General features: G+C 40.7%; 2 protein-coding genes across 8 annotated transcripts in view; both read left to right on the top strand.

Annotated features, from left to right (window-relative positions):
* Positions 1–14,760, top strand: part of LOC124176332 (protein NDRG3) — a 71,500-nt gene extending 56,740 nt beyond the window's left edge. The window contains exon 10 of the mRNA XM_046557482.1: positions 12,239–14,760. Within this exon, the coding sequence (XP_046413438.1) occupies positions 12,239–12,354 (116 nt within the window). The 3' untranslated portion in view covers positions 12,355–14,760. The remainder of the gene's footprint in view (positions 1–12,238) is intronic.
* Positions 1–19,941, top strand: part of LOC124176331 (epidermal growth factor receptor) — an 84,274-nt gene that overhangs the window by 29,070 nt on the left and 35,263 nt on the right. For 2 of the 7 annotated variants that reach the window (XM_046557470.1, XM_046557477.1), the window contains exon 1: positions 14,777–16,243. The exons of 2 other annotated variants lie outside the window; for them this stretch is intronic. Coding sequence is in view for 2 of the 5 variants with exons in the window: in XM_046557477.1 (XP_046413433.1) it covers positions 16,231–16,243 (13 nt within the window). In the remaining 3 variants the exon portion in view is untranslated. Of the gene's footprint in view, positions 1–14,776; positions 16,244–17,388; positions 17,493–19,941 lie in introns of those variants that run through there. 3 more of the 7 variants (XM_046557472.1, XM_046557475.1, XM_046557471.1) reach the window with 3 other exon arrangements.

A 19,941-nucleotide genomic window follows, 5' to 3' on the forward strand; every position in this document is an offset into this window, starting at 1 on the left:
TTGACGCGGTGACCTCGCGGCCTCCGACGTGGTTCAAAGTCCGAGGTATCCGCGTACAGGTGCCAGTCACTGACCGGACTCTCGTGCCTGAGCAAGTGCAAACGAATTAAACAATTGAAAATCACACCGTATTTTTCATAGTCAATCCAGCCGGGTTCTGACAACTTGAGCCCCTTACGCCCTGACAGCTACACGTATAACGGACTCAAGTACTACGTGCCTACCCCAAGATTTCCGCTCGCGTAACAATTTAGTGTACACGCAACAATACGTCTCCTGTTGCCTATATTTCATACGTGATACACATATGCGTAATACATTGTCTACCTAACCTTGGGTATTAAGTGTACTTTGCATCTTGCTATATTCATCTTCCAAGAGCATATGTAGAGACGGAGGTAGTCCCGGCTGTACCTCCCCGTCAGATATATCATATTTCATAGCGCAGACTATCCTTTGTGAATCTCATCGGCATATCCGATAAAGGGGGTTATAATAATCTTATCACAGCTTCCATTATACTCAACAATGGCTAAGTCCACTTTTGACACCCCGGAACATTCACCCTACATCCTACAGAGCGTACCCTTCCCCAAATACTCTCAAGGGCAGGTACATCCGCATCCTCTAATGACATACCGGGTTTTCTGATTTTTTACCCGCACGCGATACACAATGTAGTCAGAGGTTGTAAATTGGTAGAGCTGGTTAGGTTGCATATTATATCTTGATATATTGAATACGCCTGTAACATTTAATACACGCTCGGTGTATAAATCGGTTATGTTCGAATTTCCTTATTAGAATTAGTAACCACTCAAAACTGTAAATCTGCATTAAATTGAATCCGAGTTAAAAACTGATATAAAATTTTTCTACAATTTCGGCTGAATCGCAAAATTTAAATTTAATTTGCATCTTGGTCCAATTTTGATACCGACTTGGAAAAACTTCGATTTTCAAACAATTCAGCTTCGAGGAATTCGGGGCGTTTTAGCAATTGTTAAAATCAGGTTGATCAAGCATCTAACAAGTCAATGAAGCTCCCATATTCTCTTTTTCCCCAAAATCCAGACGACACAAAGTGAACATTTCGTACGTACGGATCGAATTGGGAAGCAGTGTGCAGATACGTGAAGCAAACGATGCGACATATGTTTCTTTCCTGCAACGGGGACAAGCTCATTCTGAATCGTGATTGGATCAGCTCAATGTTTCAGGAATATCAGGAATACCTAGCAGCTCCAGGTTTTAATTCATAATTGCTTCTTCTTTTGTCCGCGACATGCTCGAAATGGATAATGTCATTAACAGCCTGAGCTTGAGTCTTAGGGATCGAGATTCACTAAATCACCGATCTGTGCTTTGGAATAATCGGCGGATACTCGTTCCGGTACCTCGTGCGGCACAAAACGTGTTTGCCTTCGAAATTGGATCGAACTTTGAGTATCAGTGTAACCATGAGTCTCAGACGACAATGAGGCCACAGGTTTTTGTTTCTGTTTCGCATGGCGGCTGAATCTACCGCCATATAAGCTTTCCAACGTCTGAGGAAGCAGTTCCTCAACCGTGACACCCCACCTTATCTACTTGCTCGCTCTTCTATCCGTCGCGCACGCACAGTGCTGCTGAGTGTACATTACACGAAGGTACACTCATAACCATCCGTAACCATTCTCTCTAAGATACCAACTTCCTATGTGAACTCTCAGTGCCGCGTTATACACCACTGCGCGCCGAACGAGTAGATACGACAATGATGAAACTTGTTGTATACACCGCCAACAATCAGTCTGACCGCGACACGATCCTACTTGTCGCTGTTATACGTGTTATACCGACTATACATTAAAAAGGCATAGTTATACGGACGAGGTGCCTTGCTGGTGAAATATCGAAGATATCAAAGTTCGATGAATCGCGTGCCTTGCTTGAAGTTGACCTGTGTCGATTTGAAAAAACCAATCCCGAACCACAGCTTGATTGGGTATAAAATACGGAGCGACTGGGTGTACCGATAGTGCTTACAGCTCGTTACCGAACCGACCGTGTCTCGTGGGGGAGGGGAGGTGTTGCACCTATTCCATCGCGGAAGTCCATCGTGTGTTGCTAAGGTAGAAATCATCGGGGGTATTCTGACTTACCAAGGAATTGACTCAACGGCAAGGTAACCGGAGAAAGGTACGCCCTTGATTATCGGTAAGCGTTTGAAGATTCCTGCTTTAGTGACATGTCATCGAACCTTTTCATGTTCTCGAGTCCGATATCGATGCAGAGCAACGTAACGTTCACAGATCGATGGCTACGAAGCACGCGACGTTTGAATTCCAGTTTCGTGAAATACTTTTCAAAAAACAGCATCGAACAAAAATTGTAGGTACATAATACAGATATTAGTGCAATTTATCAATTCAAAAATATTGTTACATGGAAGAAAAACATCATTGCGCCTGTTATACCAAGCTCAAGATGAAATGCGATATCCCTTTGGAATGTGGGTGTACCATAATTACAAGTATAACCGGTAGTAAGGGTGAGAATATCTCAAATTAACGTGGATGCAAGACCCCGCTTAGATCGAGCCTCGATAAATCGTCAGCCAGATTTATTCGATCTAAATCTCAATCTGAGAATGCGGTAGTCAATGAAATGAACCACATTTCTGAGACGATGGTCTGAATATATCTGGTAGCCTAGTCGCAGATGAGCATAGTTATTTAAAATATGGAAGATACATCATTTTCGTTCTTCTACTAGAAATCAGGTATGTATGAGAGTCAAAATATCGACAATCCAAGTGACCAGGTCTGCGCATAAAAAAACATTTTGAAAGTTTTGTAAAAAAAGAGACGAAATTGATTTGCGAGTCAAAAAAGCCCTCGCAAAGAATCCGGAGGGATTCTTCGCGAAAATAATTTGAGTATCATTATAACGCTGTTGGAATCTTGCGAGATATTTCTTGTGAGATGCGCACCGTCAAAACCCTTGTATGGGTTTGGCAAGATATCTTCCACGAATATTTACGGATCCTGTAGTATTAGAAAACATATGTACTGCTGGTGTAATAATAATTTCAGAATTCATCATTATTCTCAAGCCAGAAATCTTGAAATCTCTTTTATTATGAATATTCTTCATTTTTCGGGTTTCTATGATTTTGAAAATATTACTGCGCATACTACGGATTTCATGCGTCTACGACACTGAGATTCTCGTTCGCTTGTACTCGCCATACTTAGGGAGGAGGAGAGAAGTCAGAGAAGATATGAAAGAAGTGGGAGCAAGAAGCGGAGCGATGGGAGAGGAGGTATGAGAGGGCGTCAGTTTCCATAGGTAGAGGTAACTTTTGAGCACCGGAGGTGTAAGGAGACTGTAAATATCTAGGATGGCGAAGTTGAGAAAAAAGTGAGAAATAACAATGGCAATATCAACAGAGATCTCAAGTACAAGAAGAACGAAATGAGAGAAGGAACTGCATCAATTGGAATGAAAAAAGGGCGAGGAACTACTTCGTTTCGGAGGACGAGAAGAGAAAGAAAATGAATAGGTGTATGAGAAGTAGAAAAAGTAGAACCAGATGACCGATCAAGAGTTTAGCCTTATGGTTCAAGATGACTCCGACTTTTCCATCCCTCACTCCTTCGTTGTGCTTCCATGTTTCGCTGGCTATGGCTTCTAGCGACTACAACTACAAGGCATCCATACCTAGTGTGCAGCGGCCGTAGTTCGGATGAGCATATGAAGTAAACGTACTCTTTACAGCAATCTCAAACCATTCTGTGACGATAGTTTGCATCACGTGCGGTAATATTATTACCTGCGGAAGAAAACTTTCAAACTTGAGGAATCATTGGAAGAATTTTGAAATTGAAATCATATTCACCATACACAACCAAACTCAAACCAAAAATAAAAAAATGTATATGACCCCCGCCAATTTGCTTCATTATTTTTCACATGATTCTACAACCTAAAAAAAGCACTCACCATTTTTTTCAGATTTTTCGACCCAACCGATCTTTTTTAAAAAATTTTACAAACATAACAAATATTTTGTATACATACAAAATAAGAAAAATTATTCCTCTAAAAAATTATTTAAAAAATACTAAAAATCAATTCTTCAATCTGAACTATGGCTCAAAATATTTGTTTTGAGACCCAGAAATTATGTGAATTTTACAAAAAAAAAAAAAAATGGCGTCTTTTTTTAGGACCATAAAAGGGTTTGTAACATTTTTTAAAAAAGAAAGGTTGGGACGAAAAATCTGAAAAAAATGGTGAGTGCTTTTTCCAGGTTGTAGAATCATATAAAAAATAATGAAACAAATTAGCGAGGGTCAGGGAAAATGACCTCTCAGTTGGCATGGAATACCTCATATATATATATATATATATATACTTTCCAACTAGTCCAACTAGTTATACTTTTATGGTTATGTGTAAACGAAACTTCGCGTCGGTGTTTGCTACGCGTACGGACAGTTTATGGGGAAAAGAAATAGGAGTGAAATTACGTTAATGAAATATCCATTACAATACCACAATTAAAAACACGGCCCAGCAACGAAGTAAAGACGTTGTCTGCATGTGTAGGCCGTTCGGTTCTCCGTCGCATTTTCACGTGATTACTTCACAGAGCATTCACCCATCCCCTCCCCAACCTAGCTGACGTGTCAGCGCCATCTTTGTTTCACACAACGTCTCTAAATCCGATTTCTCGTCACATTATTCTCTGAGATTACTACAGTAAGATATTAGCGGAGGGGAATTTAAAATACCAACACATGAGAATTGTCCAAATTCTCCACCGCAGTATGTTATTCATGAATAAATCGAGCTTTGTTCGTCGCCGTCAAACGCCCAAAATTTTCCGTGGCGTCCCTTAGTGTGTACCGCAGGCGCATATGGTAAAAAGTAAACAGTATGGATCCTCGTGGTATCCTCAGTTTCCAATGGTTTCCTACCAATGGAGCGTGCCTAATGATCCCAAATGAGTGGTTTTTTAAAGCCGTGGTTGTGGTTACTCAAGCCTTGAAACTTTTACTCGGCGGTCATACTTATTATATACCCGCATGAGCCTTGGCTGGCCCTTACTGAAACATGGATTATCAAGTATATTATGCAGGGTACAGATTTTTCTGTATCCATTAGCGTCGCCTGTATGTTCGATCGAAAGCACTGATTTTTATCGTAATTTCTGATATTGGATTTCAAATTTAGCGTCAGAATTCTAACAGATCATGTGACTAGACACTCCAATGCTGTAGCTATACAATTTTATTGCTGAAAACTCACGTCATTGCACTACAACTGCGATTATCCAGATCACAACTCAAACTTACGTCAAAGTAAAACGTATTTTATTTAACTCAAACGATGTGGCGAACGTTAAAGTGTCATGAACATCATGTGTGAAAAAGTAATTTTAAAAATATGCACTACCTTACTGTTCGATACATATGATTCTAGCGTTCTTTATCGTCTATCATCGTTTCATCTAACGGTACCTTTCCATTACCTACTCGAACTATCGCTCATCAGCTGTAGATCCGTTCGTAATCAATAAATTTGAACAATCAAGATTCTACGGTACGGTTAAAACTGACCGTACTATATGATCAATAATTGACGAAGGCTTCGCTGTTAAAAAGAATTTCTCTACCTTATGACTGCAGAACTCTCCCTACGATATCTTAGCGTTCAATTCACAGGTGTCAAGTGAGTGTCAAGTCTCAATTATTACCAACCATTCTTCGACTATAACCACTTATCTCTACTCATGCGATGTGGTGTGTACATGCTTGCGTAGCGATGCGTAGCGACTCCACACCTATAAGTGCACATAGTCGGCCTGCATATGCCTTAAAACATTGGTACATGAAATGTGTTTTGTACTTTAGTGTGTTGGCGGGTATACATCTTATGTATGTTCACCTCCCAAGGTGGATTATGGCCGATTTAAGGCTGTCCGTGTCTTGATTTAATTGCATGGAAACTCGACAGGTTGAATAGGTAAATGCGGTGGCACCAGGTGGCCTTGAATCGGTCAGAATCCGCACCGAAAGAAAAATAATGTAGATTTCACATTTCCTGTTGTGAATACATGGACAATACTTTTTTAGAGTTAAATCTACATCAATTGTGGCGAGATTTACAAATCCGATAATAAATAAGCGTTACAAAACCAGTAGTAACAGTTACAGTATGCTCAGGTAGATCCACCACAATTGATGTAGATTCAACTCCAACAAAGTTCCGTCCATATATATGCCACAACAAATATAAAATCTGTCTTAAATTTTTCCACACGCCACGTCAGCACGATGCACCGGTGCCATTTGGTACTTCTAACTATTGGTCATTTCGAACCCGCTGAAATGAGGAAGGTCAGAATCAACCTCACTCAGGTATACATGCATGGTACGCGCTTCAGCCTGACAAATGAGTACCTTAGACACGATCATCTACATTACTCGGTTTTCTCACACGGCAAAGAGTTCAAAATGTGTATAATATAAATATGTACAGCATTCAGTGTGTCCTCTGGATTTTCTGTCGCAATCGAGTAACGAATACATAACAACACTTCTTTCTGCACGTAGCAAACGATAAGATTATTATTCCAAGCCGGGAGGATCGCTCACAATCAAATACCTCGACGTGTTTTCAAGCCAAATTATATCCAACACATTTGTAAGGTCTTGTACTTATACCAAGTGAATAATATGTATTTGTGTAATACTTGATTACAGATATAATATGCAAGTTTATAATGATAATATATTATTGTCGTTAAACCACCGCATTGTAGTAATACCCTCACGTCATCGACAGCATTGCAGGGTCCGCGTACTGATTTACATCATGGTTCACGCCCGTAATAGATGAAGATTGCACGTTTTTGTACAACTCTACTTGTAAGCATATGCCGCTCTGTGCGTTCAGTATTGTCACCCAGTATCGGGCCTACCCCGAATATTAATACCAGAAATGCTATCGCTGACATTTTCCTCTTTCCCTCAATGACCAATGAGGATAATAGGGCCGTTTGAAGTTCCCCATAGATTCTGCCACGAATCCGATAAAGGCGCTAACGTGGTAGACTGCGAGCGTTTGAGAAAAGAAGAATTTATCAATAATTTGCCAACAGTTTGAAACTATGATGTTTATACGCTAATGTAAGCCATGTCATTGGAAATAATCTGTAGCACGAAACAGACAATGAGGTCAGCAGTTGAAATTTCACTGCTTCCTTCTTTCGTTGACTGCATTTGAATCATCCAAGGTGGAACTTATCTTATCTAAGTATGTATTTACACCACACACTCATGTGCAGTCAGGCCTAGCTACGAGAAGAGTATTCTCAATCGTATAACGTCCAAAGTATCTCGCACAGACATTTCTTTACTGTATGCACGTAATTCTGGTCACAACCTTAAGGCTTGCTTGTCAGACGATTTTCTCAAAATACTAGGCGTTTCAGTTCCTCGGTGCTTCACAATGCGTGCATGGGACTGACAAACGTAAGCTTTTCGCTCTCTGTGAGCTACGACGGCACTACGGGTAAGACCAAAAATTGGCAACGACTGTATACCGATAGGAGACGGTGGGAGGGGGAAAGCCCGTTTGTATACCACCCGATAGATGCACTAAAATAGAAAGCTGTATTGAACACGAGATTAATTTGACACAGACCGATTAAACACAGAGATTTATCGGATACAGGGCGACTGAAGATAGCACGATTGATGATAAATAAATATTCGAGCACTCGATTAATTAAAACCAAAATCTGTCGGATACGAAAAAGTAATGCTGAAGTTTCATTTTCAGACCGTTTGCAGAAAATGTAAGCCCCAGTATGCATATTTTCACGGCAGTACATCTTCCGATCAAAAAAGAGGGGAAGTGTAATTCAAGGCCGTGAGAATTAGGATCTTTTCTCACCATCTCTCAACATTAACACCGCGCATGCGTCAATCTTCCCCGACACATTGCAAATACCTAATCACAAGTAGTTGAATCTTGACAACGCTATCAAACGTGTGTCAGTGCCGATTATTTATATACCCTTTATTATTACAGCTCACTACAGTCTGTTTGATTTTCAAACAAAGGTCATCAGATACACATTCCTACTGATCATATTTCTTGAATACTTAATAATCTTGAATGTTTGAAACAGGTATCATAAAATATATATATTTTATTTTTTACCGCAATGGATTCGAATGAATTCATAAGTTTTTTCCTTCCGTGTACAAGTGCGGATGGGAAGAGATGGGAGAAGTGTAGATGCACGCCCGTGCAATACCATTCATACGCTTCTAGACGCAAATTCTACCGGACCGGTTTGGTTAATAGTTTGGCTTTGATTCGTTAAGCTTGCTGAATGCTCCAGCCCCAAAATCAGTTACAAGAATTAGTGTTCTAAAATGATTTGACCGGCGACTTGAATTCTGGCACATAATGAAGAATATAGTCACCGTTTACACCTGAGCGATTTAATTCTGGCTTTACAATATGCTGAAAAATGAAAACTCAGTTCAAGTAACACATTCTTACAAGTATACCTACTTGTATTACTTATCAGTGACTTTGAGTAGTAGGCTAATGGTCAATACACGTTCGACGTTTGAATTTCGGCCTAGTGCAGCGGCTCTCTTCCACGTGTTTTGAAATCAACCATCTTACGAACAGTGTGACCTCTCTCCACCTTGCTGTTCTCCCACTTGCTCAACGGCCACCTTTATTCACCGTTATAAATTCTATCTCTTAGAAGGAACTAGCGCTTCTTTGTACTTCCCGAAGCCTCGTGAGTTATTTGAATTTCACCGACGAGAGACGGGCAAGTATTTCGAACTCAATCCGGCCGATGCTATGCGCCTGCTATCATAGCGTGAATGTTTGCACTCGATAAATATACTCACGCGTACGTCACGTCCGCTGTGAACTGAAAAACCGCTATACTTATCATACATGGACGATCCATAAAGACCATTGCACCAAAAATATTGCGTCTACTATTATTGTTCCCAATTGTCCCAGGATCAAATATTTTTAAAACCTTATTTTCGTGGCTATTGATACTATCGAGCAAATGCCATTGTCCGACTTGTACAAAATACGGACGTATTGGAATGGCCATCGATGCAATATCGATACCGACTTTAAGGTTTTTAATTTAAAACATATCGCATATTCAGTTCTCAGTTTGAATTAATCTCACAGGCAACCGAACATGTTATCATGATATAAATATTCCGTACACGCGATCTCTCGAAACGCTCACTTTGTATATTCACGGGGACATAGAAATTTTCATGGTTATCCTTGTACGATTTTAACCATACGGAATGAGAAGATTTAATCCGAATTCAACAATCACGGAGCCGAAGATGCAAGTCCCAATTCTTTTCACCATAGTACTCTTGCTATTGGCCGTTGGGGAATATTAATTTACGATGAGAATAAATATTTTCCATTCAACTATTTGGTTGATGCGACGGACAGGTTTGTACGACGCAAGCCACAGAGTAAAGAAACGCCTAAGCTCTTCCGCGCTATGTTACAAATATTTTCGGTGTCACCAGCTAGCTCAACTTACGGAAACAACGCAAGCTGCACCAACTCGTAGGGAATTTTTTAAGTAGCAAACTTGACCGAGCCATGGATACAACCAGACCTTCTAGAAAGCTCACGACCGCAAGCCGGTTTTAAGATGGAGAGGGATAAGAAAATTCAGTGTCGGTAAATGTTTTCGTCTAACCATGCTAGCTGTAAGATCATTCCCTACGAATCACAGCGCGGCCGTAATCTTATACCCGAAGAAACTGGTTTCCGTGCATCGCAGTGTTCACCGGCAAGTAACGTGCAAAACGAATTAATAATAAAAACATCATAACCGTTCTTCAAGGCTGTTGGGCATGTGTGCGTGCGTATACAGGTAACTCTACCGCGTTGCCTCGGATTAACCTAGCTCCGATACAAGACTCGGCGAATGACCGAAGGAGAACACCCGATGCGTCTCGAGTAGCCGGAGATCGAAACTGCGCGATGAATCTAGTTCAAAAATCAAAAGCACGGATCTAGTCTAGATACGTCTCGAGTGATTGGATGACTCAGCAAAAATTTTCTAATGAGAAGACTCTTCGTTCCCCTGTGATTATATTTTCAAGGCTTAATTAAGATTCCTGCTATTGTATGACGACGCACAATAGTGTAGAAAATGAGCGACGCCAGCGGGAGACGACGCGAGAATCTCTGTGAATATCGTACGTACCACTTGTTCCCGGAGCCGGTTATGTAATTACATTTTCACCGAAATCATTTTAATATAATTGTTACCTGGTAGCTATAAAACTTGAGACAAATTTATCAGGATTCTTCGTTCGAAAAAGAACATCAAGTAGTTTATTTGGTTGACCTTGATGAGGCCAGCCTAAAAAGTTTTCGCTGGGATGCATTTCAAGCCCATGAAACGTTAATAAATTGTATTTTATAAATTTTCTAATTTGTTATTCAAATAACTTTGTGTTTGGTAAAATCAATTTTTTGTCCGACGATATCTGTAGAACGAACCAACGGGTTCCGTTGCTTTTGGTCTCAATCGACGAAGCTTTTTTAATTTAGGACTGAAAACTTTTGAATTTTTGCCGGCGGTGTGATTTTCGTGTTATTTCAATAACGAGATCTGAAGAAGAGAATAAAATTTCATCTGTGAAAGTTTCGTGGGCCCGATACGCATTCGAGCGGGAAGTTCTTCGGCTGGCCGCAGCAAGCTCAGCGAAATGAATCACTTGTTATTTGAAAAATAAGAGGGGGAAGTTGAAAAAACTTGAAACACCGATAGTCGGGACAGTTGTAATTGAGCGGATCCTAAAAACGGAATCTGAAACATTTAAACACCGAACGTCGCATGCTGCTGGGTCACCACCCTTAACTCATCGATCCCTAGAAAGACCTCATACAGACCTCTGGAAAGGGAATAAGAAAAGGGAAACTAGTGAGCACTGATGGAGAGTCGTCGGCATGACATGTTTCTTTGATTGCTTTTGTTAAGAATTTAGGTAAATGATTATTTGAAAGCTTGATAAAATTTTTGTTGCGCTTCGGAGATTTATCCGTCAAAGTTGATCAAGATGTATATTCGCCACACGAATGAATGAACAATACACGCGCGGTTTGGATTTATCGCTCTTCATCTATGGGCAACTCCTGACGGTCGGCTAATCGCTATAAGTGCGCGACAATTGGCCCGTACGTACATCTATCGTTAACCGACGCTTCCTCGCTCGGCAATTCAACTCCGATGCACAGATTTCAACTAATGTAGTAGTCAGCGTCCTCATAACTGAACGGCGGAAGTAGTCGGCATGTACTCTAATCCATGCACGGGCTTCCATGCGGGGAATCCTCGGTGTCCTTCTTCCCTGAGATACGGTGATAGCCGTGGCAGCAAGGAATGCTGGTTGGGCACTCAAGCCGCAGGAAGGCGACGGAGGAGGCAATTATATGTAAGCCTCTTGAAGTTCGTGCATCTTGCATGTGCAGCCGTTATATGTCTCCTCGGCCAGCAACGCCATACCAACGTTGCCTACTAGGGCGAGAAAGAACGCGACTCAGAGCACACGACTTTCGTGTACAATCACGAAATTAAATGACTTCGGCGAACCTAAGCCAATGGTATCGTGCTACGGCTGCGGAAAATCCCACGCCGAAGGCAAATATGTTTTTGGAGCGATGCGGATATGTACTTAAACTGCATAGCGGTAATTTTTTGAGACAACGAGAATTTATAGAGATAATCTGCATTGAGCATGCGTTGAAGTATCTGTACATAATTCGTTGAACCTGATTTATGATCAGAATTTGAATTAATCCGAGCGTACAAGGAAAAAAAAACCTGTGGGATTTACCCATGCGAAGATAGTTATACGAACAGCACTTTTATGTAGTAAAAATTACAAGGATTATGGCGAGAATCGCCAATTAGGGTGTTAATGTTACGTTAGCGAGTGTTCTTTAAATTTGTCAAATGCCGCAATCCAAGTAATTTTTACTCCAAAGGGTACTGTTCGCATAATTGCCGTCGCAAATGTAAATAGAACAGGGTTTTTTTTTCCTCGGACGCTTGACAGATCGAAAGATACTCATTCCATTCGAGAGAAATGAAGATTTTCACTAATCGCCAAACAAAATGCCCAATTCAACAATCGTCTCTCCTTTGTTGCAGGTAAACCTAAGGGGTATGCTTATTACGAGAGGAAAATAATACCGAAGGTCGAAAGAAATACTCGAGAGGTAACCTCGAGCACCGACAGGATCACAATGCGTCGGCAATTCAGATAATCATCTCAGTTCGTTAGCAGGTTTGAAATACGTAGTTGGAAACATAACCGGTGTGGCTCGCGGCACAAGTTGCGTGCCGGTGAAATGTAGCCGTACGACGCGACGCCGAGTTGGATCGAGATAGGCGATAAAAAAAAAGTACACATGTAGAACAGAGACTGAGATATTGTTTATTGTCTAAGAAAGGTGATGATTCGGCAGTCTTGTCGCGCGTGTATGCTCTTCGTTGCTGAAATTTTGTATTTATTCAAAGTAAATCCGTCGATGCGTGTGCGTTGGCGGAAGTACATATTATATTACAGTGAATTAGACCTGAAAGCGTCACTAACTCGCAGATATTACAGGGTTATAAAAATTTGGAATTCTATTCTGCCGGAGCCTTCCCTTTTTCCAAGTGCTATTTTCATCATACCTTCCTTCGAAGCGTTTGTTCTGATTTAAGCAAATTTCATCTTTTTTAGTCTCGTCAAGTGTACTGACAAATTCAGGATTTCTTACTTTATAACGTTACATAGGAGCCGAATCGAGGGGCTGGCTTATCCGCTGGCTGCTATCGCTGTGAATATTCTTCAATTATGCCAACGTTATCCAATATACTCACATCAGTTGTACATGTGTAACTTCTTCGTGACTACGCAATACTTTGACACCACTAAAATAAACTTTGAACTCCAAGTCACCCCGCGTATATACGTAGCCCTGCTTCTGCCCTTGGCGAGTAATCTGCAATGTTTTACGAATGATACACCCATTTGACTAGAATTGTATCACTCGGGGTTACAGTCCATTGTAACGTAAATACAATTGAACAAGTATGCATGTAAAATCTTATGCCGGATTAGTTTACAAGAATCTCACAGTCTCTTATTGTAAAAGTAATTGTACAATGGTGCAACCCTAGATATCACTAGAGGCCCATTCGTTCTTCTTTCATATCTTTGTAAAAAATCCTAGAGTCGAAGAGGTATTGACGAGCTTCCCAACTGGGCACGGTCCCCCGAACGTCCTAATACGGTTGTTTTAGCACTTTCCAAATATGCCCATGATAAGATCGGCCCGGTTCGAGGCCTCAGGCCTTATTCAATATTCTGTCACATGGTACAACGCAGAAGTGCGTCGCTATTGCATACGAATTCTTATGCCGTGTAACGTTGATATTAGCCACACCTTCCGGAAACCAACTTTTATAAACTGAGCATAGAAATCAGTTGCATTCGGTTGTTGGGCTATATTTACGGTTAGTTTGGGTCCACATCCCTCGCGTCGCACAAGAATCCTAAAATTATAATTATCGCACGTATCTGGATCGACGCCGCTGAGCGTTGTATGCAGATCAGTCGGAAACCCTCGAGTTTGGTTAATGCCTAACGCGAGCTTGTTGACACTGCATACCTCCAGCTATGTATTATGTTATACATAACATGGGCTATACTTATAATACCGCGGTGAAGTAAGTATGCGAGTGAAATTGAATGAACTGAACTACTGACGTTGACGCTTCAAACAGAATGCAAGATCGTTTGTTTTCAATCTCACACGTGATCGGTAGCATGTATTTCACTTTCCTCGATCTCACTTTCGGTGCAAAGATCCGGACATAATGCGATAGTTGAAAGTCTCGATATTAAGTGTAAGTGAACACAAGTTATCGGATAGTTCGATTTTCCATTTTCCATACCTTGCTGAGGATTTCTGCCTAGAGTAAGAAAACTGTAAACTGCCGATGCATGCATACGAATATGGATGATAGTCTGCCGGACGAGCTGGATTCTAACAATTGGTCGGTAGCCTGATCGATTTTAGAGTATAAGGAGCATGATTACGAGTTAGGAATTTATATTAAGGCTATAACTATTCGATATTTGCCCTAATGAAGATTATGTCAAGTACCAACGAACTTGAGCTCGGACTGATATGGTGAAACCGTATTTTTACAACAGCTAGGCAACATGTAGATTTGCGGATACAAGCCCTGGAAAAAAAAAAATTATCATGCCCGATATATTTGATTCCGAGCTCTCATTGCATCCTTTCGTTTTATGATAACATAATTCAATATTTTTGTAGGTATTAGGCACGCATACACTAATATTTTTCTTCCAGCACTTGAGTAGAGTAATAGATTCATTATAAGATATCGTCTCTGTGGATTAAGGTGGTATATTCAAGTTGCTCGCTCATTGCGTTCAACATGCTTGTATCACTTTTGTCAATCCAAGTTTTCACTTACTTGGAAATGTTCTCAAATGGCTTGGAAACCCGTATTGAAAGAAGCAGCCGTACAATGGCTTAAACACCCGCTCATTGTGAACACTTTGGGGAATAGGTGGTGATTTTTTTTTCACAACTTGACTTTTTGTCGTCCACTTCCAAATAGCGAAGGAATACAAAACTACGAGAACACTACTGGTATATACACGAAATGCCTTATGCATTGTTCACAAATAGATATACCTTGACTGACTTTCCTGTAAATAGGATATGGGTACTATTGGGTACTTCAGCATCAAAACCTGTTTCCAAGACGAAGCACAATGACGGTTTAGATATTGAATGAATTTATGTACGTTCAAACGCCACACGGTTCACACCACATCTCCAAGTACACATAATTGAATTCTTCAACTTACGGTTGTTTCACGTACATCGTGATTTTTTGTAGTGGCCACTTGGCAACATATAAGCGCACCTAATTCTTCTAATACAGTCTTACTTAGAATATGTTTAATGTGAACTCTGTTGCAGATTGACATCACGCATGAAAGCTGCTAATAAACCAGTCGATTGATGAAACGATTACTCAATACTTTTACTGACTCTCTTTTACATTGATAAGTTATTAGCATTTGCAATCTGGACAACTTCGTGCGCATAACTTGAAAAATTATTCGTTAAACTCAAACTTTACGTGGACATGGCGATTAGGTTCACGATGACTTCTTATTATTTTAATGGTGTTGGGGTTTAATTCGTTGGGATTTCAAGTACCAGGAAGATATATTCACAGAAAATATTTGTTCCCTTATATTAAGATCACATTTTGATTGGATTATTGGCTCTCGATACATTTTCGATACGGGCCGTTCATGCATGACGTCATCACACAAGGGGGAAGGGTAACTCCGACAACGTAATATCTTGTATCGAGGAGTAGGCTAAGCAAACGAGACATAAAATTATGCCGTTTTTACTCCAAACACTGTTCCATTCACCGACAAATTTTTTAGCTCAATTTTAAAAAGCCCGCTCGTGGCGTTCGATGCTTGGCATCATTTGAGAGTGGTTAAATGTATTATGTGCGATAATCGTATACGAAACGTACAAATGTTCATAAGACAAAATATTATCTTTTTTAGATGTCCTGTGTAATGAGAAAATATGGGGAGTATAAGAATGGGATTTAGTGAGGTCATTATTATAAGGGCGGGTGGGCAAGTAATAAGGGTCGTGTAAGTGATCCGTATTGATGTCATTTATGGATGGCCCTCCGCACGGCGATCAACAACGCGGTCAACGGCTCTTTAAGATGTCCTTCTCCCAGATTCACACCACCTTTTACCAGTAAGTGGGTAAAATTGCTGAAAGAAGTTTTTCGATGAATCTTCTCGCCAATTTTGAAACACGATTTCAATTACAGCGCTATGTCATATTGCGAGACTGAATTTCCGTAACTGTAATAATATAACGATAAACTGTAACTGTGAGGCTCGTTCCCGTACGACTCAATAAGAGTGATTTTATTAGTACTCCAATTGAGGTGCATACACATTGAGTCAAGAATTCGAATTGACGGTACGAATTGGCGTTGTATTATGAAGACGCGAAGGAAACTGTTGGGATCCGTTGCGGTCATGGAATTGGGCGATCGTGGACCTCATGATGGCAGCTGGTAAGTTTAACATACCATTATTCATTTGTACTTTACGCGTCGACCTTGACGAACAATAATTGATAAGACAGGCAGTTTTCTCACCTCCATGCTGGACGACGAGTGATTGCATATCAAATTTATGGGATGAAATTTCCTTCCCGGCCATTTCAGAAACACTTGCATGGTCTCGGATCTCTTTTACTGATTTCAATCAATTTCAGATGATTTAAAATATTATATTTTATGATACTCTATCTTGCATAATTTTGATTGCCATTTTAATATGGTTCCTTAACTTGGCCGAAGTAGAATGGTACCAAAACGGCACCTTCTTTCAGTTCTTCGAATATGCAGATGGTCAATACCTTAGACCACGACTTCTGCTGTCCCAAAACCTTACGAACTCAATACCAGATCGCGAAATTGTTTTTACCATGGGGCACGTACAAGACGCCATGATTCCTATACGTTATGAAGTTTCAAGTAAATATTTCAAAAGTTTTACCCCTTAATTGAACATGCATTGTTCAAAACTTGCAGCAAAATCTGCTCTCTGAAAGCATCCAGGGCCAAATTTTTTTGTTTTAAATTTGGAAGCAGTCTAATATGGAGTCACCACCCAAGACTGTCATTTATGGGACTGATACGGATAGAATTTCACATCAGTAATGTGATTTTCTACAGAAACCAAAGATTTCCAAGAGTGTAGCCGGAGCAAAACCAATATATAATTGATCGAAAATAAAACCGTATATCTGTAGGAGCTTCCCTGGTTGACAGCCTGCATTAGTATGCTATATTCTCTGATTTCCACGAACATTATACCGATACGTGCTTCTGGTCCATAGCCAGGGACCCCGTGTGGACTTGCAAGGCACATGGATTCAACAGCTAGAATCAATATTATTCATGCGTGTAAGTTACTCAGAGTCGAGTTGTTCTGGGTGTTAGCATTCCAGCGCTTAGGGGTCCTCATATTCACGCTTTGTCACGACGTTGTTTCGGTCACACGTTTTATTCGTACGAACGTGTCGCACGCGGACAATTCAATTGTGAGCCACTTGTTCTTGAATAACGTGCCACCGTACAGCAATGCGGCCTAATCAATTAAACGCTAGACAATGCAGCCAGAATGAATCCTTTTTTCCCTCTCTTGATTCCAGTTTCTTTCTCCCAGCAGCCACACACTTCTGGCGTTTACACTTGTAGTTTTTGACGGTTCTAGATAGACCGCGAGGCGACCAGGTTGAAACTGACTCAACAGCAAGTAGGTATCCGTTTATTGTGAATATCTATTCATCTCATCTGAAAGGGCTATTATATGCACCTTAAAACAAACATATTCCAATCAATATTTTGTAGTATTAGAATATTTGATCAACTCGGCGTTGTTACAATGAATTACTAATATTTGACAGTATAATGCCTCGATCTTTAGACATTCACGAGGTTCAGCGTTACGCTGCTAAAGCCAAATGAAGCAAGAGTGGTGTCGTGGCGTGCAAACCGCAAAATGTATCGAAACGTTCAGAATTTAGGTGGAGAATTCTACCGTCATGTTATTTCGGCATAGTCAGTAAGATCTACAGATACGATCTGGGTTCTACGTTTTTGAGTACAAAATATGTTTTTTCCGACAAGTTTTTTACACCTCAGCGAAAAAATAAGAATCAGACGTCGAAGAATTGCATTAATGAAATATTATTGGTTGGCACTAAAACCATATGATTATAAAATACTTATACCAAATTTCAGAGAGTTTCGCGACATGATGCGGCCGGTACGTTACGACAAACACTCTTTCGTTTTCCGGCCTGAGATATGTAATACGCAGTCGTACGTGCGACAAAATTTGAGAATTTCCACTTTCAACAACTAGTAATCTGCTGTCATTAACCTGTGTCTTTCGACTAGCCCATTACGAAACAATAATCCTTTGAATATAATTTTCTTCAAATGGACGTGCCCCTTCGTTCGCAAACGGTACGTTGTCAGTGATTACACGGTCTACAGTATATACGTTATATTCAAGTTTCGGTTAGAGATTGAATTATTGGAATAACGATAACAAGAGTCAGGAAAAGCTGCGTAGTAACTAAAGATTCTTCGTGAATGATTAACGAGACAGAGCGCGACCGGCGTTCTGAGCAGTACAAAAGCTGGCTACTGGCTGAAATCAGGAGATTTCATTGCTCTATAATAGGACGAAGGTAAAAGCGGCGATCGAAGACTTACGAGTACAGATTATGAGTACATTGCAGGTATAGGTGGAGGTAGACATTTTGGGCACGGTACTGCTACAGTTAGTCCGTCGATCCAGAGGATGATAAAACTAAGCTTAGCTCGGCCAATCACTTATCTATCTTGCCATACAACGTCGTCATTCGGTACAACGTGTGCGTGAGGTACGCACCGTCTCTATACAAGTATACACATCAACCGACTGTATTTCTATATACCATGCCGGTATCACGTTGGAACATTCGACATGGCAGCGCAATCTATCGGCAACGTCTGCGCGCGCACGAACGCCGAAGACTATACTTACGAACTGAACAACTTTGTACACAGTATCCGAAGCAGCTTTACTGCGTATTAAAGCTGTTTTTCTCAAATACCTCCTTATTCACGGTCATGCCTACTACTCCCGTGGCCACTCTGACTTTGCCAGTCGAATTTATCACTCGTCACGACAATAACTCTCTTATCTTTTACCTGCACCACGTTAGGGGACTCTCCCGCGTCTCAGTAAACTACTTATATCACTAACGCACGTTGAGTACTTGTAATAACACATGTTTTATTCTGTTGCTGAACGTTTGGATTCGTACTGGTCTGTATATTGTCACTAAGTATTTACTACTCGGAGAGAAAAATATAAAAAAAAAAAAATCGTCCCAGGAAATTCTAAGGCTCTTCGATCTTCAACTAATATCCCTGACCACGGTTGATTTTCCAATGAAAGCTTTTCGTTCGACAGACCCACCATAGTGGTCAAAGCTTGGTTCCACAACGCAACTACCGCAGTTGAATATCAAAATCACTACCCACACAAATAGCGCCGATAGATATCATGCAACTAATGGGGATCGTGCGCACATGCAAATCTAAATAAAGAAAACGATATATGCTCCTGCGATTTCATCTGAAAAATTAGTACCCCGGGATTTTACAGGTCAGAACAACTTTTATACAACGCGAGCATGTATTACGCGTTTTTTCACGCGTGTCTTTTCTCGAGTGAGTCTACCAATGTGCTTGTCTGGAGTACTGAAAAAACCGCTTTCAAGTCCTAGGAGTTAAAAGTGGTCCTTTCTGCACTGCGCGCATGCACTGTTGCGAACAAGTCTGACATTACGCGACCCTCAATTTCGTACTTGGTGAAAAAACGCGTAACACACTCTTGTTGTACAAAGAATCGTGTGCAACGAGGAGGCAACGGTCTTTTCATCCCTCGTATTTGCAAATCGTCTTCGGCTCGTATGCGTGCTCGCCTACGACTCATATTGCAAGCTTACCCGCGGCCGGAAAAGACCAAGTTTGCCCTCTTGTCACTCAACATGCTGTTTTGTTTTTTCGACAGGTTCGGCACGCGAATCTTATTTCTGCCTCACGTGCACACGGCAAGAGATTAAATTTTACCAGCTAAAATTTGTCTGAAACAAATTTCAAAAGTCGAAGTTACAAGAATAAGGACCCTTGAAAACGGAATCGCA

Source organism: Neodiprion fabricii, chromosome 2 (assembly GCF_021155785.1).
Source record: "Neodiprion fabricii isolate iyNeoFabr1 chromosome 2, iyNeoFabr1.1, whole genome shotgun sequence".
Lineage (NCBI taxonomy): Eukaryota > Metazoa > Arthropoda > Insecta > Hymenoptera > Diprionidae > Neodiprion > Neodiprion fabricii.